The 24,072-nt window shown below is 41.3% G+C and overlaps 1 protein-coding gene across 2 annotated transcripts in view; it reads left to right on the forward strand.

The window, feature by feature from the left end:
- LOC142160964 (alpha-2-macroglobulin-like protein 1) overlaps nucleotides 1-23,870 on the forward strand; it is an 81,833-nt gene extending 57,963 nt beyond the window's left edge. For both annotated transcript variants that reach the window (XM_075216111.1, XM_075216112.1), the window contains exons 29-36: nucleotides 1,394-1,608; nucleotides 5,660-5,875; nucleotides 6,170-6,294; nucleotides 19,423-19,513; nucleotides 21,323-21,391; nucleotides 21,696-21,798; nucleotides 23,288-23,329; nucleotides 23,524-23,870. In XM_075216111.1, the coding sequence (XP_075072212.1) occupies nucleotides 1,394-1,608; nucleotides 5,660-5,875; nucleotides 6,170-6,294; nucleotides 19,423-19,513; nucleotides 21,323-21,391; nucleotides 21,696-21,798; nucleotides 23,288-23,328 (860 nt within the window). In that variant the 3' untranslated portion in view covers nucleotide 23,329; nucleotides 23,524-23,870. The remainder of the gene's footprint in view (nucleotides 1-1,393; nucleotides 1,609-5,659; nucleotides 5,876-6,169; nucleotides 6,295-19,422; nucleotides 19,514-21,322; nucleotides 21,392-21,695; nucleotides 21,799-23,287; nucleotides 23,330-23,523) is intronic.
- The last annotated feature ends 202 nt before the right edge of the window (nucleotides 23,871-24,072 follow it).

A 24,072-nucleotide genomic window follows, 5' to 3' on the forward strand; every position in this document is an offset into this window, starting at 1 on the left:
TCCCTTCAGTTTATACTGTTTATTCCCCCTTATACTAACACTTATAGCGGGGAATTCAATTGGCCATGTTACTGTGAAACGTAATGCGGCCTGCGCACTATTACTGTTATTACGGTAATAGTGCGCTTAAATATCGTTATTTAGGCAGTTTCAAATCCGGCTTTCTCCCTGAGCTGCGAGCAGAAAGCCGGGTTAAATTTTGTCGTAATAACAGTAGTAGGATTATCGCTGCGTTAATCTGGGGGGAATTGAATTTCCCCCATTGAGTCCCAGCCACCATTTTTGGTGAACAGCTGTATCCTATTGATATTTAGGTATTACATATAACCATAAATACCAACTCTCCCGGAATGTCCAGGAGACTCCCGAAATCCGGGTAGGTCTCCCAGACTCCTAGGAAAGCAGGCATATCTCCCGCATCCTGCCCACTTCCTAGTAAAGTCGCGTCATTTTGGCCCTGTCCCCACGACATTACACGATTGGCAGTATCCCGTCCTTCCGCCACACACCCTATCTAGGATCTCCTTGAGCTCAATCATTCAAAGTCAGCAAGTATTACATATAACACTGCTCTGGTTGAGTATTTCAGCACAGAAAAGAAAGAGGTGGGAATGGGCTGCTGTTTCCTTCACATTTACCTTCATACAGAGACCCGTAGTTTGCAGACTATCTTAGAGCAGAATTTATATACCCCATATTTCTATGTACTGTGTAATCTATATCAAATTGCATTTGAGACAAAATAAAGATTCAAAGGTACCTACAAACTGTTTTTTTCCCATATGACAAACCCCATTCTACCATTCCTTTTGTATTAAGAACCCCCTCTAAAATCTTGCACTTGCCCCTCTTTTAGGATGCTATTTTTATTCATGTTAAGCACATAGCACTGCTACTGCTTGCCAGGCATTGAAAGATAACATTATTTTAGAACACAGTGTTCTCCCCAGAAAATGTTGCCAGTCGGGTGGCATTAAGAAGCAGCCGGGTGGGGGCAGTGTAATACTTTGTAATAATATTAAAAAATGTTGGAGGTTATTGCCTACACCTGCCAGGACTGGTCAGTGGTCTAACACACACACTGCTGGCTGTAGTGCTCACATAGTGCATGTTCTAATAGGAGAAACAATGGTTTATTCTATTATAATAGGATTCTGTTGGGCTTCAAGAGCCGGATGGCAAGTAAGACCAGCTGGGTGAATAGGTGCTGGGGAGAAAACTGGAACATTTCTAAAAAAAGTAATAGTGGCAGAACTTCTTGAAGCAGAATGACATTTATTGGGAAATATTGGATGGAACGTATCTAACTTGTTACTATAAGATCAACTGGTTTTCTGGCCTTAATGATACAGTCCAGCATGTAAACATTTCCCCTTTTTGGACCTTTGTATAGATGATAAAACACACTGGTCAATGGATTCTGAGATCCCTGAAGATGATCCATTATGGTCGAAGCCAAAGTCTTCAGAGGTGGAGGTGACAGCGTATGTTGCTCTGGCACTGGAATCTGCTGAAAACCCTTCCAAAGCCGACCTGGGGGCAGCAGTGCCTGTAATTCGCTGGTTAAACTCAAAGCAAAATGCTAATGGAGGATACACTAGCACTACGGTACTGCATTCACTGCCAAGTAACTGCAATAGTTTTTCTGTATAATGGTTTTTAGCTAATCGTCAGCATTTGGTTTTTATTACTAGGCACATAAATAAATAAAGCATGTAACATCCTCTTAGTAAAAATATTAATTTGCCATAAGATTAGAACTCATTTATAAACATATCATTGTTTTTGCATAACTTTTCCACTAGTGAGAAACTCGTAGTATTTTGGGTTTACCTCTAAAAATTTGAAAGCTAGAAAATACTTCAACTTTTTATTCATCACCCGTTTCTCACGGTTTAATGTACTTTTTAATTTTTGAAACAGTCTAAGTCAGTGGTTCCCGAACTTTATCAGTTCGAGGCACCCTTATAGTCACCATAATTTTTCCAAGGCACCCCTAAGCCAAAATAATTACCAGGTTGTAGTTGGTTCAAAAAGATGAGATGTATTTAGGCCCCTTCATCATATCACTGCGCCCCTTCACCATATCACTCTGTATCCCATTCGCCCATCTCACACACTGTGTCCCCCCTGAGATGTATTTAGGCCCCTTCATCATATCACTGCGCCCCTTCACCATATCACTCTGTATCCCCTTCGCCATCTCACACACTGTGTCCCCCTCTTTCCCATCTCACACACTGTGTCCCCCTCTTTGCCATCTCACACACTGTGTCCCCCTCTTTGCCATCTCACACACTGTGTCCCCCTCTTTGCCATCTCACACACTGTGTCCCCCTCTTTACCATCTCACACACTGTGTCCCCCTCTTTCCCATCTCACACACTGTGTCCCCCTCTTTGCCATCTCACACACTGTGTCCCCCTCTTTGCCATCTCACACACTGTGTCCCCCCTTTTCGCCATCTCACACACTGTGTCCCCCTCTTTGCCATCTCACACACTGTGTCCCCCTCTTTGCCATCTCACACACTGTGTCCCCCCTGAGATGTATTTAGGCCCCTTCATCATATCACTGCGCCCTTTCACCATATCACTCTGTATCCCCTTCGCCATCTCACACACTGTGTCCCCCCTTTTCGCCATCTCACACACTGTGTCCCCCTTTTTGCCATCTCACACACTGTGTCCCCCTCTTTCCCATCTCACACACTGTGTCCCCCTCTTTCCCATCTCACACACTGTGTCCCCCTCTTTGCCATCTCACACACTGTGTCCCCCTCTTTCCCATCTCACACACTGTGTCCTCCTCTTTCTAATCTCACACACTGTGTCCCCCTCCCCTCCTTCAGCGTCTCTCTCTGTGTCCCCCTCCCCTCCTTCAGCGTCTCTCTCTGTGTCCCTCTCCTCTCCTTCAGCGTCTCTCTCTGTGTCCCCCTCCTCTCCTTCAGCGTCTCTCTCTGTGTCCCCCTCCCCTCCTTCAGCGTCTCTCTCTGTGTCCCTCTCCTCTCCTTCAGCATCTCTTTCTGTGTCCCCCTCCTCTCCTTCAGCGTCACTCTCTCTGCCCCCCTTCACTTTCTGTTCCTTTACTTACTTTCTTCCTCATGTTCTGCTGTCTTCTTTCCTCTCTACTGCTCACTGACACTGTCAAACGTGATGACGTCACGCCCGACAGTCAGTGAGAACAGTGAGGATCCGGCGCTGGATGATCAGTAAGTTCTATTTTTTTTAAATTCCCAGGGCGGTCGCGGCACCCCTGTGACAGTGCCGTGGTACCCCAGGGAGGCGCGACGCACACTTTGGGAACCGCTGGTCTAAGTATATACACCAGAACACCGGTGTATTATGTATATTATTATTTCATGTTATTAGGTACATTTTGCCCTTGCTATTACCTGCAATAATGTGTGTATTAGAAATATAAAGAATATTGCCATACTGTGTGAAAATAACAGGACAGCAGAAGTCATTTTGCTTGTGTTAGCTAATGTAATTACCATTTGTCTCAAATGTGCATTGTTATGAGGTGCAGCTTAGATTTGGTTTGTAGTCAGAACAATGTCTGAGTTAACTAGCTGACAGCCCACATTAATTAGCTAGGTCACCAGGTAATCTGAGAGGTAATTAAATGAGAATTTCTAGATGATATGCAATGTGAAATAGCATTGGGAAATGTATTAATATGTATCAATATAAATGTTATTTCATCAAAATATATCACAGACTCAGATTGTGTAATGTTGCAGATACCATGTGTCCAATGTCTTGCTGTTTCACGCAAGCGTGAAGTGTCATTCATTGATGTTATATTGTAACCCTTTGTTTAGTATTCAGCCAAATAGCTAATTGAGTCAAGCCATTCTATTGTATTCTCAAGGTAACAGAGACTGTATGTCTAACAGCTAAAGTGTCCACTGATAGACCCCTGCTGTGAGGGGGAAGATCGAGCCATTTGATCCTACTCCCTGTGTAAACAGCCAAGAATATAGGGAGAGCAGAATGCCAAGAGAGCTATTCTAGCTTGAAGGATCCTGGTATACAAGACATCAGTGAAAAGGACTCTGGGCCAGGCATCATGGTGCCGCTGGAGTAAACCCTACCAGGACAGGGTCTGTGTGAGCCAGTAACCCAGGCTGGGCGACACCATAACTGTATAGCTAATTGGTAGTGGTAATATTTCGGGAGGATAAAACCCTGAAAGAGATTGAGATTATTACTTAGGAGTGCTAACTGCAGGAGGCTGCTGGAGGATACATGCTACCATTTACCTTGTCTCTTGTGAACGTCTTGTGGTGTTGTTCTGTCATAATAAAGCCTTATTTTGGATATATTCTGGTCTATCCGAGTGAGTTGAATCCCACAGAAGGCAACTGCCATCCCAGCTAAGGGTGGTATCCTCACAGTATTAAATACAGCTCTATTATCTGAACTATACCCTCCTCTGACATCACTAAATAACTCAGGCACAAACAAACTAGGAAAATAATATAAATATATATATATATATAATGGGCATCTTGTCTCGGGCGGCACTTTCTTGCAGACTTGGAGATATGGAAAAATAGCGCTGTTTTGCACTGTTGTTTCTCACAATAAATGCTATCCCCAAGGTCCAGGAGGCAGCCTGTATTAATCTCCGAGCCCAGTACCAAGAAGTCTGTCTTCCGGAGGTTTAATGACAAGCTGCTACCCAGCACTTGGTTCAGTGGTGGGGGGGATTGTCAGGGAAGCTATAGCAAGTGAGCTGAGACTGCTTAGTTTGCAGCCAGAGCTTCCCACTCATTGAGAGTCTAGAAGGTAAGTTGTCAACTGCCAACTGAACAGTGACCATTGTCAGTCTCAGGGCAGGTGATGGCAGGACAAAGTAGAGGAGGAGCAGCAATCATGTTTGTCTCAGATGGTAATATTTATTAGAATGTTCCTGTTGACAATTGTAGCAATGTACTCTTATGTGACATTGCGGTGTTTGGCCAACCATGTACTGAATATTTAAGTTTTGTCTCAATATCTATTGAGTACTGATTGTTTCTGTCACTAATAGTAACTACTAGTAGTGGCACAGGGGTTTTATCATAGTACTGCAATATACGAAAAGAGCAGGTTGTTATTTTTGGAACCTTTCAATGTAATTTGAAATTAAAATAACCAACATTCCACCTTACACACCTCTAGATGCAAAAAAATTAAATAACTGTCCAGAGGCCATTTATTATCAAGCCAAGGTTAGCGTACGTAGAGTAAAGCTATAACCATAACTTGTCATGACCTAATTAAGTCTTGTTGAAACAATGAAAAAGGTCAGAGAGACTAGCCTAATATTAATATCCAAATATGCTGCATGTTTTAGTCAATGCTTTGCCTTCTGGGTATTAGTGCATGACCCAAGACACTTTGAAACTGAATCCCAACCTAAATACTGAGTGTTTCTCCATTACTGAGGCTGCTTAGGGCATGATAGTGTTATTCTGCTTAGCATGTGTCTGCATTCAGTGGCAAAAAACATAATTCTATGTCATTTATTATTATTTACATTTCTGTGAATCACAGAGTAGAATTTAATGTCACCCTTCTAGTGTTTATATTACTACAATGCATTTTACTAGATGTAATGACTTGTGCTACCATATAATGATCCTTTGTTTTTATCCTTGACCTTTTAGGACACTGTCGTTGCTATTTCAGCACTCTCCAGGCATGGCGCACTCACATACATTGCAGGAAGCAGCCCTGTTATCACTATCATCAATGACAAAGACTTCCGTAGGGTTGTGTCAGTGAATCCAGAGAAACCGATGGACGTGCAGCAGGTAGAACTGCCTAATATCCCAGCAGAGTACACTTTGGAAGCATCAGGGAGTGGATGTGCTTATGTACAGGTAAGATACATGCTTTGATTGACCTCCTCTTTCTTGACCTTTAATTAATCTACACTATGTCCTTATCGTCTCCTCTCTTGCTCATTCTTCCTACCAGAAATGGTTTGCAGTTACTATTTTGATATACACAGTAACCCAGAGCAACCAAGCAGACATTTGCTTTCATATTGTCTGCATCAGATCAATCAAAGCTAATTACTGATTGTTTGCTATTCGTTACAACATATTTGAACTGATTCAAAAAGCACGATTGTCAGTAAAAATACTAAAATGCTTTTATATTTTTCTCATGAGGTTACTGAAAGGCACAATATTCTGGAACCAAAACCTAAAGGGATATTTTCACTCAGTGTCGAGACCACCAAAATAAAGTGCCCCCCCCACCGCGATCCAGCATTCACCATAGCTTTCAATGCAAGGTAAGTGTTCTACATGACAGATTTGGAAGTGGATAAGGTATTATGAACTGTTTTGATCTTGAACTTAGCTGGGATATTTTTGACAACTGTTCCTGCTGGCTGAAACATATCCAACAGACGGAAAGAATAGTTATGAGATCAATTTTTGGGTTTGGATGAAATATTATAATGATCTGAATTGGCCATGGCACTACTTTCATTTCTAAAATGAGAAATGTAATCTCTGCTATCTATATGTATGTCTCTGAGACATTATTTTACGTTTTGGGATGAGCAAACTTCTTTTGATTCAGTCGTAACATTATTTACCATATATAGTGAAGTGCGGAATTGTTCACATTCAGTCACAACAAATTCCAGTTTAACTAGGAAGGATCATACAAAACATGCTAGATTCAATAGCGGATGGGGTTGTTCACCATTCATTAATCAGATCACTAGTCTCAGACGAGGTGCTCATGAACACGTGTATAGAAGCTTCATACAAAATTGTCCAGAAGATAGGCTGAATTCACGACACACAGCACTTAATGTAAACAACATGTATTTTCAAACACAACACCTTTAAAGGGGTCTCTTTAAACCCTGGCAAAACTGACTTGTTTTTTGAAGTGACTGTAGGTGCATTGTAATTGAAAAATAAATCTTTTTATACTAAATTGTGCCGTGTCAGAGAACTTTATAGTATTTAATGTTCAATTTTTGCACATCTGTGAGATCCTCATTTTTGAATGGGGAAGGTATAGAGCAACATGCAGGCAATCAGAATGCCAGAATCTCAGTGAGTTTACTGAACTTGTGGAAGGTAGTGATTAATCTGTTGACCAGAGTACTTATATCAGGCTCCTGATGTGGGAAGAACACACCTCTTTACATGAAACAGAAATCCTATCTCAAACCACATTGTTTTAGGAAATTTGTTTTCCAAAACAAAAAGGTTTAGAATATTGATAACTGTTTCCACATGAAGCAATTTGCGCACTTCATAAAGAGAGTGGGAGAGAGACTGTATTTTCCTTTCATGGTGATATGTATAATTTGCCTTCTTTTTAATTTTTTAGCCTCCATAGCTGCCAATTTACAGTATTTTTTATGTTGTCTGTGAAAGCAGCAGACTGAGAAGGGTTTAGAGCAGGCCTGTCCAACCTGCGGCCCTCCAGATATTGTGAAACTACAAGTCCCAGCATGCCCTTCCAGCTATCAACAGGTTGTCTACTGGCAAAGCATGCTGGGGCTTGTAGTTTCACAACACCTGGAGGGCGCGGGTTGGACAGGCCTGGTTTAGAGTGAGGCCAAAACATGGAGTCTCTACTCCTCCACTAACTGTGGCACAGGTTGGGCTAGTGTGACGGCTTGGGTACATTTAGCTGGTAATGATAAGCCGGACAGTTACTACAGCGACATAAAACATTTGATGGTTACATGGGCGACCGTCAACAGATATAGACTTACTTTAAAAATGACACTTAATGTATCCAACACTGTTTAGATAAATTCCGAAGAGAAGAAATGGCGTCACGCCGTTTTCATGTCAGTTAAAAGTAGAGATGGTCACTGACCCCCGTGTTTTGGTTTTGGATTCGGTTTTGGATCTGGATTACCGTCGTGTTTTGGTTTTGGTTTTGGTTTTGCAAAACCTCCATTGCGTGTTTTGGTTTTGGTTTTGGTTTTGTTTGGTTTTGTTTTGCTATTTTTTGGGAAAATCCATGTTTTTGGGCCTAAATTAACCCAATTTAGTGCTCCAACTGTTTTAGAGACAAGTAATCTAATTGTTGAGGTAATAAATCATCCCAAAAAACAGTTTAATTCTTCGTTGGTAGGCCTATTCTACACACAAAACAGATTGTCTTCCTCTCCATCTATGCATATTGGCAATGCAGCCATCGTCTTTGAATGTATATTACACCCTACACTTATAGTTAAATATGTAAAGAAATGGAAAAAGCCAGTTTGGTTTCTGTCTCTCAAGGCCCCCCTCCACTTGTATAAAATACCAAAAAATTCAGCCATTATAGACTGTACAATATTAATTGACATGGAGAAAGCCAGTTTGGTTTCTGTCTCTCAAGGCCCCCCTCCACTTGTATAAAATACCCAAAAATTCAGCCATTATAGACTGTACAATATTAATTGACATGGAGAAAGCCAGTTTGGTTTCTGTCTCTCTAGGCCCCCCTCCACTTGTATAAAATACTAAAAAATTCAGCCATTATAGACTGTACAATATTAATTGACATGGAGAAAGACAGTTTGGTTTCTGTCTCTCTAGGCCCCCCTCCACTTGTATAAAATACTAAAAAATTCAGCCATTATAGACTGTACAATATTAATTGACATGGAGAAAGCCAGTTTGGTTTCTGTCTCTCTAGGCCCCCCTCCACTTGTATAAAATACTAAAAAATTCAGCCATTATAGACTGTACAATATTAATTGACATGGAGAAAGACAGTTTGGTTTCTGTCTCTCTAGGCCCCCCTCCACTTGTATAAAATACTAAAAAATTCAGCCATTATAGACTGTACAATATTAATTGACATGGAGAAAGCCAGTTTGGTTTCTGTCTCTCTAGGCCCCCCTCCACTTGTATAAAATACTAAAAAATTCAGCCATTATAGACTGTACAATATTAATTGACATGGAGAAAGACAGTTTGGTTTCTGTCTCTCTAGGCCCCCCTCCACTTGTATAAAATACTAAAAAATTCAGCCATTATAGACTGTACAATATTAATTGACATGGAGAAAGCCAGTTTGGTTTCTGTCTCTCTAGGCCCCCCTCCACTTGTATAAAATACTAAAAAATTCAGCCATTATAGACTGTACAATATTAATTGACATGGAGAAAGACAGTTTGGTTTCTGTCTCTCTAGGCCCCCCTCCACTTGTATAAAATACTAAAAAATTCAGCCATTATAGACTGTACAATATTAATTGACATGGAGAAAGCCAGTTTGGTTTCTGTCTCTCTAGGCCCCCCTCCACTTGTATAAAATACTAAAAAATTCAGCCATTATAGACTGTACAATATTATGAAAAATGGACAAAGCCAGTTTAGGGTCACTCTGTCTATGACACCCTACCCTTAAGGATAAATTGCCCTAACAGCAGCCTTTCAAGATGGTATGTGATATGGAAATGCCACAAGTCCCTTTCCTCTTTGGGGGTAGATTGCACCCTACACTTACATAGAAAGTTTTAAAAAGATGTTATCGGCATCATCTTCAGCTTCATCCTCACCCTCATCAGTGTTATCGTCATCATCACAGACTATCAATTCATCGCCGCTTGAATCCGCCATTAGAGAACAGTCAGTGCTTGCATGTCTTGGATGGTGAAGGCCTTCCTCGTGGAAGATGTAGTTCATTTTTATAAACATCATTTTCTCCACATTTTTGGGAAGTAACCTTCTACGGCGATCACTGACTAAGTTCCCTGCTGTGCTGAACACTCGTTCAGAGTACACACTGGAGGGTGGGCAGCTTAGGTATTGCAAAGCAAGTTTGTACATGGGTTTCCAAATAGCTTGCTTTTCTTCCCAGTAAGGAAAGGGACTGTCTGACATTTCCATATCAACTACCTCTTGAAAGTAATCCTCCACCATCCTTTGCATGTTTATACTCATATTGGATGGACTTATGGGCAAAGTGACACTTTTTTTTGAAAAATCCTTCAAACCAGCCCAGATGTTAAATTGTTCTCGTCTGCCCCCTGTGTCTTCCCTGCTTCTTTTTTGGAAATTTAATTTTTTACGAGCAACAGCTTGAGAAAGTGAAGGAGGACACGTCGTCAAGCCGAGGCCCAGTTCAGCGGCCAACTTGCTGAGCAATAGCTCCTTGCAAAAGTTCACATCTCGCTCATTTACAAGTAAAGACTCAATGTAGGTTTTAAACCTTGGATCAAGCACAGTGGCCAAAACGTACTGATCCGAGTTCAAGATCTTAATAACTCGAGGATCATTGTGAAGCGAATTAAGTACTTGATCGACAAGGCCAACATACTTTGCTGAATTGCTTGCTTTCAGCTCCTCCTTCATTTTCTCAAGCTGCTTTTCCAATAGTCTAATTAAAGGAATGACTTGGCTCAAACTAGCAGAGTCTGCACTGACCTCACATGTCACAACTTCAAATGGTTTCAGCACCTTGCACAGCACTGAAAGGATTCCCCACTGTGCAAGAGTGAAATACATCCCCCCTCCTTTCCCAATGTCATGACTTGTGCAATATGCTTGGATGGCTTTGCGCTGTTCCTCCATCCTCTGAAGCATGTACAGGGTGGAATTCCACCGAGTTACCACCTCTTGCTTAAGTTGGTGGCAGGGCAAGTTAAACTGCTCTTGGAGCTGCTGTAATCTCCTACATGCTGTGGCTGAATGCCTGAAATGGCCTGAAATTTTACGGGCCACCGAAAGCATCTCCTGCACCTCACGGTTGTTTCGTAGGAAGCTCTGCACCACCAAGTTGATGGTGTGAGCAAAACAGGGAATATGTTGGAAATCACCCAGCTGTAATGCTCGCACTATATTGTTGGCGTTATCTGAAATGACATACCCTGGGGAGAGTCCGAGTGGTATAAGCCATGCATCAATCACATCTCTCAGTTTGCGTAACAAATTGTCAGCCGTATGCCTGTTAGTGAAGCCGGTGATACAAAGAGTGGCCTGCCTGTGACAAATGTTACGTAGTGGTGTACATGCTGCTGCTGTTCCTGCTGGTGAAGGTGAATGACCAACCCAGTGGGCTGTCACAGTCATATAGTCTTTGGTTTGGCCACTTCCACTTGTCCACATATCTGTGGTTAAGTGAACAGTGGGCAGAATGGCATTTTTCAGCGCAATCTCTACATTTTTACACACTTTTTGGTATAGTTGTGGAATAGCTTTACGGGAGAAATGGTGTCGCGATGGAATTCTGTAACGCGGACACAAAACCTCAATTAACTGTGAAAAACCAGCTGCGTTTATGGTGGAGATTGGACGCAGATCTAACACTAACATTGCAGCCATGGCGTCTGTGATTCGCTTGGCGACTGGGTGACTGCTGTCATATTTGCTTCCCCTCGCAAAGGATTGTTTCACAGTTAATTGCTGAAATGTAGGACTGCTCATTTTATTCACCTGCCTCTGGGATGACGATTCACCCCCAGCAGCAGCAACAGCAGCAGCAGGACTAACGCTTTCTTCAGAGGAATCAATAATAGTGCCGGAGTCATCCAGCCTTAAGTGGGATGCCGGGCTAACTCCGAGCGCTACTGAGGATATTGATGAGGATGGTGTGGTGGGTGTATTTTGTGGCCGTCGGTATGTCGGTGAGCGGAGGGTCTTAGCTGATGAGGGAGTGCTTGTATTCTTTTGGGAAGAACTTTCAGCTTTTCCCAACACTTTGCCATGAACTCTCGTTAAATGGCGTAACATAGACGAGGTTCCAAGATGGTTAAGGTCCCTCCCTCGACTGACTGTGGCTTCACATACACTACAAATGGCTATACAATTGTTGTCTGGATTTGGGTAGAAATAATTCCACACATAAGAAGTGGATTTTTTTGTTTTATGCCCAGGCATGACAATGGCCTTTTTCTTGTCACGTGCCAGAACTGCTGCCACTGGTGCAGGACTTACACAAACAACCTCATCCTCATCAACATCCTCATTAGCGCCCTCGTCGCCTACACAAATCTCCCCCTCATCCTCTTCTAATTCCAAAGTGGCATCCTCAATTTGGGTATCACCGGCTACACTCGGGCTATTAAGGCACACATCAGCAGAATGCTCACGATTAGACATCCCACTGTTGGATGGACTCTCCACAGGGATTGTTGTCATTTGTGAATCAGAGCAAATATTCTCCTGTAATGCCTCACTGGTATCTTGCAGCTCAGCTTTGACGCGTAACAGTAGTTGTGCACCAATTGTAGGCTGGGTAACTTTTTGGGATCTGCCACTAATAGCCAAAGGTGAAGGCCTCATTCTCTCTTTGCCACTGCGTGTGTAGAATGGCATGCTTGCAATTTTTTTTTTATCGTCACTTAACTTTTGCTCAGTTACACTTCGTTTTCGCTTCAATACAGTAAATTTTTTTTTGGTTTTTGTTTTTTGCACTAATTTGAAAACACTCTGTTGTTTGACATCGCCTTGGCCAGATGACGTACTGGGAACACTAACATCAGGACTGGTGACAGAACCTGGTTGCTCATTTAGATCATATGTGGACTGCTTTGAATCCATTGCGTAGATACTGCTGACAGATATGACTTTTGACAGCCAGAAATATTAATGCACAATTAGAGAGGACACCCCAAAAACACTGAGGAGTGCTAACATTTATTGAGTAGATACTGCTGACAGATATGACTTTTGACAGCCAGAAATATTAATGCACAATTAGGGAGGACACCCCAAAAACACAGAGGAGTGCTAAAATTTATTGAGTAGATACTGCTGACAGATATGACTTTTGACAGCCAGAAATATTAATGCACAATTAGAGAGGACACCCCAAAAACACTGAGGAGTGCTTAAAATTATTGAGTAGATACTGCTGACAGATATGACTTTTGACAGCCAGAAATATTAATGCACAATTAGGGAGGACACCCCAAAAACACAGAGGAGTGCTAAAATTTATTGAGTAGATACTGCTGACAGATATGACTTTTGACAGCCAGAAATATTAATGCACAATTAGAGAGGACACCCCAAAAACACTGAGGAGTGCTTAAAATTATTGAGTAGATACTGCTGACAGATATGACTTTTGACAGCCAGAAATATTAATGCACAATTAGGGAGGACACCCCAAAAACACAGAGGAGTGCTAAAATTTATTGAGTAGATACTGCTGACAGATATGACTTTTGACAGCCAGAAATATTAATGCACAATTAGAGAGGACACCCCAAAAACACTGAGGAGTGCTTAAAATTATTGAGTAGATACTGCTGACAGATATGACTTTTGACAGCCAGAAATATTAATGCACAATTAGAGAGGACACCCCAAAAACACTGAGGAGTGCTAACATTTATTGAGTAGATACTGCTGACAGATATGACTTTTGACAGCCAGAAATATTAATGCACAATTAGGGAGGACACCCCAAAAACACAGAGGAGTGCTAAAATTTATTGAGTAGATACTGCTGACAGATATGACTTTTGACAGCCAGAAATATTAATGCACAATTAGAGAGGACACCCCAAAAACACTGAGGAGTGCTTAAAATTATTGAGTAGATACTGCTGACAGATATGACTTTTGACAGCCAGAAATATTAATGCACAATTAGGGAGGACACCCCAAAAACACAGAGGAGTGCTAAAATTTATTGAGTAGATACTGCTGACAGATATGACTTTTGACAGCCAGAAATATTAATGCACAATTAGAGAGGACACCCCAAAAACACTGAGGAGTGCTTAAAATTATTGAGTAGATACTGCTGACAGATATGACTTTTGACAGCCAGAAATATTAATGCACAATTAGGGAGGACACCCCAAAAACACAGAGGAGTGCTAAAATTTATTGAGTAGATACTGCTGACAGATATGACTTTTGACAGCCAGAAATATTAATGCACAATTAGAGAGGACACCCCAAAAACACTGAGGAGTGCTTAAAATTATTGAGTAGATACTGCTGACAGATATGACTTTTGACAGCCAGAAATATTAATGCACAATTAGAGAGGACACCCCAAAAACACTGAGGAGTGCTAACATTTATTGAGTAGATACTGCTGACAGATATGACTTTTGACAGCCAGAAATATTAATGCACAATTAGGGAGGACACCCCAAAAACACAGAGGAGTGCTAAAATTTATTGAGTAGATACTGCTGACAGATATGACTTTTGACAGCCAGAAATATTAATGCACAATTAGAGAGGACACCCCAAAAACACTGAGGAGTGCTTAAAATTATTGAGTAGATACTGCTGACAGATATGACTTTTGACAGCCAGAAATATTAATGCACAATTAGGGAGGACACCCCAAAAACACAGAGGAGTGCTAAAATTTATTGAGTAGATACTGCTGACAGATATGACTTTTGACAGCCAGAAATATTAATGCACAATTAGAGAGGACACCCCAAAAACACTGAGGAGTGCTTAAAATTATTGAGTAGATACTGCTGACAGATATGACTTTTGACAGCCAGAAATATTAATGCACAATTAGGGAGGACACCCCAAAAACACAGAGGAGTGCTAAAATTTATTGAGTAGATACTGCTGACAGATATGACTTTTGACAGCCAGAAATATTAATGCACAATTAGAGAGGACACCCCAAAAACACTGAGGAGTGCTTAAAATTATTGAGTAGATACTGCTGACAGATATGACTTTTGACAGCCAGAAATATTAATGCACAATTAGAGAGGACACCCCAAAAACACTGAGGAGTGCTAACATTTATTGAGTAGATACTGCTGACAGATATGACTTTTGACAGCCAGAAATATTAATGCACAATTAGGGAGGACACCCCAAAAACACAGAGGAGTGCTAAAATTTATTGAGTAGATACTGCTGACAGATATGACTTTTGACAGCCAGAAATATTAATGCACAATTAGAGAGGACACCCCAAAAACACTGAGGAGTGCTTAAAATTATTGAGTAGATACTGCTGACAGATATGACTTTTGACAGCCAGAAATATTAATGCACAATTAGGGAGGACACCCCAAAAACACAGAGGAGTGCTAAAATTTATTGAGTAGATACTGCTGACAGATATGACTTTTGACAGCCAGAAATATTAATGCACAATTAGAGAGGACACCCCAAAAACACTGAGGAGTGCTTAAAATTATTGAGTAGATACTGCTGACAGATATGACTTTTGACAGCCAGAAATATTAATGCACAATTAGAGAGGACACCCCAAAAACACTGAGGAGTGCTTAAAATTATTGAGTAGATACTGCTGACAGATATGACTTTTGACAGCCAGAAATATTAATGCACAATTAGAGAGGACACCCCAAAAACACTGAGGAGTGCTAACATTTATTGAGTAGATACTGCTGACAGATATGACTTTTGACAGCCAGAAATATTAATGCACAATTATGGGGGACAACCCAAAAGCGCTGGGGAGTGCCAAATATGAAGAAAAAATAATAAACCTCTATCCTCCTCTCTGCACTAGCGATTTTGGTTAGAGCAATTGCAAGAACAATATTGTATTCTTTCTCTGTCCCTGCTCTAATTAGCCTATGACTACACCCTGCTCTCTCCCTCTGTCAAATGGCGATGGATTGCTGTGGAGGCGTGTATTTATAAAGTTGAAGTATCGCGAGAACCGAGTCCCGAGATCCGACGACGTCACAATGACGTTCGGCCTCGATTTGGATTCGGAATTGGCGGGAGAGTACCGAGCTGCTCAGCTCGGTACTCGGATACCCAAAGTTCGGGTGGGTTCGGTTCTCGGAGAACCGGACCCGCCCATCTCTAGTTAAAAGTGAGACTGTCATATTTACAGTAAACTTAACCCTAACCCTAAACCTTACCCTAACACTTAGGTTAGATTAGATAGGCGGCAGGACCCAGCATTGCCGTTTTAAAACCGCTAATATGACGTCAAAGCTCCGTGTCGCCATTTCTTCTCTTCGGAATTTATCTGAACAGTGTCGGATACGTTAGGTGTAATGTTTAAGGTCAGTCTATATTTATTTATAGTCGCCCATATAAGCAATTATGTTTTTTATGTCGCTATAGTAACTGTCAGGTTTATGATTAGTGTGAAAATGACTACCACCGAGTGTGACACAGGTCACTGCTGCATGTTTTTTAATCTTTCTTTTATTGCTGTGTTATTGCTTGTTACTGTTAGTGATTTTCCCCGATTGCAGCCAATCTCTTCCTCACCAGCGCACTTTTAGAATGAACTGTGTGGTTGGAAAAGCTATACAGTAAGAGAAGTTTTGGGTACCAGTCCTGACTCCTGACCATACTTGCCTACTTTCGGCAAGTTCTGTCAGGGAGCGGGGCCTGACTGGAGGGCGGGGCGGGGAATTGCATCATTTTTGCCCCGCCCCCTGTGACAAAAATGCTGTTTTACCGCGAGGGGCGGGGCCAAAATGATGCAATTCACCGCGAATCACGTCATTTTGGGAAGGCAGTTGCGGGATGCGGGAGACTTGCCTGCTCTCCCGGGAGTCCGTGAGACCAACCCGAATTTCAGGAGTTTCCCGGACATTCCGGGAGAGTTGGCAATATGTTCCTGACCAGTGACATATTGAATAATAACCATGTTCTACAATGAGCCACAGTGGAAATAATTGGGCCTATGTGCACATAGACAAGCACAGGAGAAATTAAATGGGTCTTTAAACCTGGAATACTGTGTAAAATAACAAGTAAAGCTGTTGCACATCAATTCCTAACACTGCACAAGTCGTACACTGGAGCAGGATGATTTGTTTTACTTCTCCAGAACAGGACATATGCAGTGAAGATATAAACGGTATGCCAGGCAGTGTAGGCAGTATGTTTGGCTTAGTAAAGAACTAAGCACAACTAAAGCGAGAAGTATTGTAAATAATACAGGTAAATTAGAAAACTTAGGGGTATATTTACTAAACTGCTGGTTTGAAAAAGTGGAGATGTTGCCTATAGCAACCAATCAGATTCTAGCTGTCATTTTTTTATTTTTTTTTGTTGATTGTTATGTTTGTATATTGAAAAATTCCAATAAAAATACTGGATTCAAAAAAACAAACAAATGATAACTAGAATCTGATTGGTTGCTATAGGCAACACTTCCAATTTTTCAAACATGCAGTTTAGTAAATATACCCCTTAGTGTAACAGTGTGTAAAGTAACAGGGTCGGTGGAAAATCCCTAGGTGTCCCCCGTACCCTGCTGCTTCTTACCTTAGCAGGCGGGAGGTCATGTCAGCATCTCCTGTTCTTCAGACTGGGAGTGTGGCCCAGTGCCACACTCCCGGCATATCACAGACAGAGGAGCAGCAGCTGCCAGCTTCACAGGTAAGCAGCCAGTGCCCAGTACGGAGGTGCTACAGGGAATTTATGTCACTTATTCAGTGTTTTAGATGCCCGCAAACTATCTGCGCCTTACATAACCGACTTAGGTTCGCCAACCGGTAGCACTAGCCCGTAGAGCAGACATAATGGAAACATAGTTGGATCAGATACCTGACTAAGGCTGGATACACACTACAGGAAATTTCTCCCGATGCGACATCTTTAACGATTTTACCAACAACAGAAAAAAAAAGTCCCCATCAGCATGCCAATTCCTGTGTACATACTAAACATGTTTTACAAGATTTACCTTCAAATCTGGGCTCTTCATCTGTCTTAGCCATCTGCTGAAAAGATCATAACTCTGCACACTTCATAGAAATCTATGGACACTGCCGGTCATGAGTGCTACCAACTGCAGGATTGATACAACATTGTTCCATTGTTGAACAAGATTTTTGTTCAGTTTAAAAATCAAACAATATGATGTGCTTTGGAACGACAATCGTTTATTTTTGGAGTATACACACTAATGCGACATTGGGCCGAGTGGTCGTTTATCATTTGATTGGTCCAATAGTCAGCTGAAAACCCTGTACTGTGTACCCAGCCTAAGCAGTACATTTGTAAAGCTATAGCATGCTTAGTCTCATAGTTCTACCTCTTGGGTGGACTTATCTCCATTATAAGGCATGAATAACAGATTAAATTGGTCAAGAAGGAAATAGTGTCTGTGTTAAAGTTCTGCAAAAACTCTGCCAGGCAGAGGGCTGTTCGTTAGACCTGGATATCCAGACCAATGTTTCCACTTTCAAATTTCAGATTTCCTGATCTTGACTTCTAATTTTTTTTCACCGGGAAACAGTAGGAAAATGGGGAGAAGGGGGTAAGTGGAAGTGGAAGCTCTGTGGGAAACCAGGAGAAACAGGGAAAAGTGGAATCACTGATCCAGACTTCCATGATTCCCGATGTATCGGCTTGCTGTGTTCCTGATTGCTTTGCACCTGTCCCTGTGCCAGTGGCGGATCCAGGGGGAAGCCGATCGGGGCGATCGCCCCCCTAGCAGGGGCTTGCTGCCGGCGGCTGCACACTGTGCAGGTCCGTTCGGCAGTGACAGTGTGCTGCCCGGCTGCTCTGATTGTGTTTTAAACACAATCAGAGCAGCGGGACAGCACATTATCACTGCCGAACGGACCTGCACATAGTGTGCAGCCGCCGGCAGCCTTAGAAGTTAGAAAGGTGGCGGGGCCTAAATCGCCCCCCCCCCCCCTATATTGCCCCGGGTAGAAAAAACTTCTAGATCCGCCCATGCCCTGTGCTCTGATTGCTGCACCTCTGACTATAAAGGTCACATGCTTGGAATTTCTCTGTTTCCTTAATATTGACTGGATCAGTGTTGGTCATAGTTGCCAACATTGGCAGGTTAAGTCCCAAGAGGTCCGGAGGTCAGGTGGGTGTGTGTGTGGGGGCGGGGCCCGGAGAATCGCGCCATTAGCCCCCACCCCAAAGCTGTCACCACCTTTTTGTCCAATAAAACTAGGGGGCAGGGCCACAATGACGCGTCCGTGACGCCGTTAAGCACCGCCTTCTCCATTTACTTTCTACAGCTGCCCGGGAATCGGGAGAATTGCCCTCTCTCCCGGGAGCCCGGGAAGCTGACCCAGATTTCGTGAGTCCCCCAGATATTCCGGGAGAGTTGGCAAGTATGGTGTTGGTTCATGTCCTTTTTTGTATTTTTAGCAATAGCCCTGCATATAGCTCTTCTAACATCCCCATTTTCACTGTCCCTTGTTCCCTTACATTGCCCTTGCAGCATATTTAGCCTGATATGTATTTATATTGTACTCAGTGCATTTGTTTAGTGATAATTGCACTTGATTTAACATAAATACATGTACAATGCTCACCTGACAGTTGTCCACACTGCTGTGGGAAATGGTGCTTAGGAAAGGAGGGGTTATTGGAATATGAGACCATGTGATGAATCCTGATACTCTGCTTATTGTCTTATGTCCAGAATCTTTTCAGACGTTGAATCATTTTTTTGGAGGCTGTTATAAATATTTACCATGAAATGCGTGGTTAATAACTGGTTATTTTACCATTGTATAACCCACTTTCTTCATATTACAGTTATAATAATAAAAATGAAGATTCCAATATGGCATTAATAGTGGTAAAAATGGTGTCTGGCTATGTTCCTGTACCACAGTCAGTGGATCGGGTGAGCTATAACAATACATCTCTCTACCTCCATATTGTCTACTTATCCCACGATGTCTATTTTGCTGATATCTCCGTGTCTCTATCAGATATTTGCTCCTTACATGTCTATGCCTCTGTGATGTTTATTTTTCTGTTGTTAACTTGTTAGGTCCATTTGTCTGACATCTCTGTGACTCTATTATGCCTTGTCTCCTGGTCTCTCTGTGTCTTCAGAATTATTCTTCTGGTTTCTCTGTGCCTTCAAGACACACGTTATCCTGATATCTCTGTACAATTGGGATACTTTTTCTCCTGAACTTTCTGTGCCCTTTTCTCTCCAGACCCCTCTGTACATTGAAGATATTTGTTCTCCCAAAATTTCTCCACCTTCAGTATATTTTTTTCTCCTGATCTCTCTGAGCCTTCAGGATACTTTTTCTCCTGACCTCTCTGTGCCTTCAGGATACTTTTTCTCCTGACCTCTCTGAGCCTTCAGGATACTTTTTCTCCTGACCTCTCTGTGCCCTTTTCTCTCCAGACCCCTCTGTACATTGAGGATATTTGTTCTCCCAAAATTTCTCCACCTTCAGTATATTTTTTTATCCTGACCTCTCTGTGCCTTTAGGATACTTTTTCTCCTGACCTCTCTGTGCCTTCAGGATACTTTTTCTCCTGAACTCTCTGTGCCTTCAGGATACTTTTTCTCCTGACCTCTCTGTACATTCAGGATCCTTTTTCTCCTGACCTCTCTGTGCCTTCAGGATTCTTTTTTTCCTGATCTCTCTGTGCCTTCAGAAAACTTTTTCTCCTGACTTCTATGTGCCTTCAGGATACTTTTTCTCCTGATCTCTCTAAGCCTTCAGGATGCTTTTTCTCCTGATCTCTCTGTGCCTTCAGAATACTTTTTCTCCTGACTTCTATGTGCCTTCAGGATACTATTTCTCCTGACCTCTCTGTGCCTTCAGGATTCTTTTTCTCCTGACCTCTCTGAGCCTTCAGAATACTTTTTCTCCTGACCTCTCTGTGCCTTCAGGATACTTTCTCTCCTGACCTCTCTGTGCCTTCAGGATACTTTTTCTCCTGACCTCTCTGTGCCTTCAGGATACTTTCTCTCCTGACCTCTCTGTGCCTTCGGGATACTTTTTCTCCTGACCTCTCTGAGCCTTCAGGATACTTTTTGCTCCTGACCTCTCTGTGCCTTCAGGATACTTTTTCTCCCGACCTCTCTGAGCCTTCAGGATACTTTTTCTCCTGACCTCTCTGTGCCTTCAAGATACTTTTTCTCCTGACCTCTCTGAGCCTTCAGGATAATTTTTCTCCTGACCTCTCTGAGCCTTCAGGATAATTTTTCTCCTGACCTCTCTGTGCCTTCCGGTTACTTTTCTCTTGACCTCTCTGTGCTTTCAGGATACTTTTTCTCATGGTATCGAAATGCCTCCAGAATCTCCTTAAATCTCTGTTCTTCCAGGATCACTTTTTCTTCTGCCATATTTGTGCATCCAGGATGATTTTTGCACTTACATCCTTTTGTAACTACATTGATTTTCTCCTGGATACATTGTTTACTCTATAAACCTCTGTGCTTTCAAGAAGTCTTTTCCCCTCTTTTTGTCTTCACGTATACTCCTTTGTGCCTCCATAATATGTTTTTCTCCTATTGTTTCTCTCCCAATGTCTGTGATTTTCCCAATTTTCTTATGACTTCATATATTGTATAGTTTTCTTACATTTCACAGAACATAGCACCGGTTTTGTAGCTACGAGCCTACTTCAACCTACAGTCCCATGAACCATCTTTAACACAGTCTCTCCTTTGGTTCCTTCTCAGCTTTTAGCAAATGAATTGGTGAAAAGAACAGAAACTAGCGAATCTGAAGTAGTAATCTACCTTGATAAGGTAATTGCACCTAGAACTTAGAAGTCATAAATGCTGCTGGCACATTAAAATAATATAAGTTTAATTTGTCAGCCTTAGCTGGTAGGTTGTTAATATGAAACACAATCTGTTTTCACACCTTCAAACGATCAATGTTGATTAAAGGAATATCATTAAAAATATGGTTTAATCTTTTCTTTCTATTAAAGTATAAGTTAAAAGCATTGATTTGCTATGGTGTTACTATTTTGGTAATTAGTGGCAATGGCAGTAAGTTTATACAATTGGTATTGTGCAGTATATATGGTTTCTGATCTCTTTGCAGGTTGGTCCCACCCAAATCCAGCTCTCTATACAGGTGGAGCAGATATGTCAAGTGAATGACCTGAAGCCAGCTACAGTGTCTCTGTTAGATTATTATGAGCCCTGTAAGTTCAAACTTGTGATGCAAAAAGACGATTCCTCCTTAATTTCTGCTCACACACCTTGACAGATTCAATAGATGGTTCTGCACATTGTAATGTCATTATCTATCACTGTTTTTTTTATAAGCTTATGAGAGCATAATAATGTATTACATGATAACATAAGCTTATGAGGGAATAATACAGTAGTGTATTACATGATAGCATAAGCTTATGAGGGCATAGTAGTGTATTACATGATAACATAAGCTTATGAGGAAATAATATGTCTTATGAACTCTCATTTAGAACTAGAGTTGTATGTTTGAGTCCTGTGTAGGACTTAGGAGTTCCATTATTCACAGGCTCTGTTTATCTTCTTCGATGGCCATAGTAAGGCATGTGGACCACTCTCTGGACCCATTCTGTTTTGCGGGGCACCAATTCCTTTTGAGCTGATGGTGCTCTTAACAGTGTGGTCCTTCTTGGGCAGTGCATCTTAGAGCGTGGGTAGATCAGCTGCTACTTGTTGGTCCCACATATTTTTCCCTAATTAGTCCAGATAGCTATTCATTCATAGTCATTACTCCCCTCCTATTTACAGTGGCTTTGGGACATTTGACCATCTGTGTTCTCCAACTGCAGAAACAGCAAAGGAAATTATATGTACTTATCATGAAATCCCTTTCTTCAGGGCTGAGACAAACCAACCTAGCATAACTTGGCCTCTTTTCTATTTTGTTCCTTTTATTCTACTTGTCTTCCTCGGGGGATAGCTGTAGACTGAGTTGAGCAAAGCAGTTGTGTGGGGGGGGGAGGGTAGGAGTCCGATATTTTTCAGTGCTGTGTCTTCTAGGGGTGAAACATAATCTACCTTCTATATACCAATATATGGTATAGAAAAAGAGATTTAATGCTAAGTACAAAATAAAAATCATCTTTTATTTACGCACATTATTGCAAACTTGCTTCTTTTTCTACAGAATAAATGTAAGCTTTAGTTATAAGAAACTATGGCATAGGGGGATACTGTCTAGAAACTCGCTCAAAGTGGTAGTCAAGTCCAAAAAAGTGGGTACAGTACAGTCGGCAGAGTTTAAAAAAATATGGGCCTGATTCATTAAGGATTTTAACTTGAGAAACTTCTTATTTCAGTTCCTGGACAAAACCATGTTACAATGCAAGGGGTGCAAAATAGTATTCTGTTTTCCACATAAGTTAAATACTGACTGTTTTTTCATGTAGCACACAAATATCGACTTTAAATGTCAGTGTACAAATAAATCAACTATTTGTGTGCTACATGAAAAAACAGGCAGTATTTAACTTATGTACAAAACAGAATACTATTTTGCACCCCTTGCATTGTAACATGGTTTTGTCCAGGAGACTGAAATAAGAAGTTTCTCAAGTTAAGATCCTTAATGAATCAGGCCTTATGTGTGTATGCTTGAACACTTACATTTGACAACTTCCACTGTATATTTTACAATGTGTAACTTTGCTTTCGCAGCCATTCGTATTGATGTGAATTATGAAACTCCTTGTAATTAAGGTAAGATGATCTCAATACAGAGGAATAATAATGTAGTAATATACACCAATGCTGTATGTTGTGCATATTAAGCCAGGCCTGACCTTTAGTCCCAGTCTGGGCCTGCCCACAGTCCAGTACTGTGCATCTCTGCTATACAGTAGACAATGCATATTGCACTTTAAATTCACATAATGAATGTTTTGTGCTTGTAGGTTCTGTCATGGAAGCCACTGGAATATGTGAAGATAACACATTTTGCTTTGCCTTCTGCCACCTCATTATTTGGGAGGCTTTTAATTGGTGGGTAAATGAAGTTCGAGTGAGATATATATTTAGTTTGTGATTGCTTAGTTTCATTTTATTAGAATACTTTATTTTATTTGCTTCAAAAACAAAATAATATAATTATTTATATGTTGGCAACGTCTTAGCAAGTAGGAGAACATTGTAAAATGATTTATGAGTGAATAGCTAAAAACATTAGATTAAAGAAAAAGAGGTTAGTGAATTGCTACACATCAAATGCAAATAAGGCAACACTCCTTCACAGAAAACATGTGTTAATAAAATAAATTGTATTAATCATATTAATATGCCAACTGGCTCTGATAGAGGGCGCGGGACTTTTTACATTTATTTACTTTATACACATGTGATTAAACTACCCCAAACATTTTGAAACAGGTGGGAGCTAAGAATCTTAAAAATTAGTTTCACAAAATACTTTAACATATCTGGTTGGTAGACTCTACAGACTATTT

This window comes from Mixophyes fleayi, chromosome 6, assembly GCF_038048845.1.
Source record: "Mixophyes fleayi isolate aMixFle1 chromosome 6, aMixFle1.hap1, whole genome shotgun sequence".
Classification (NCBI taxonomy): Eukaryota; Metazoa; Chordata; class Amphibia; order Anura; family Limnodynastidae; genus Mixophyes; species Mixophyes fleayi.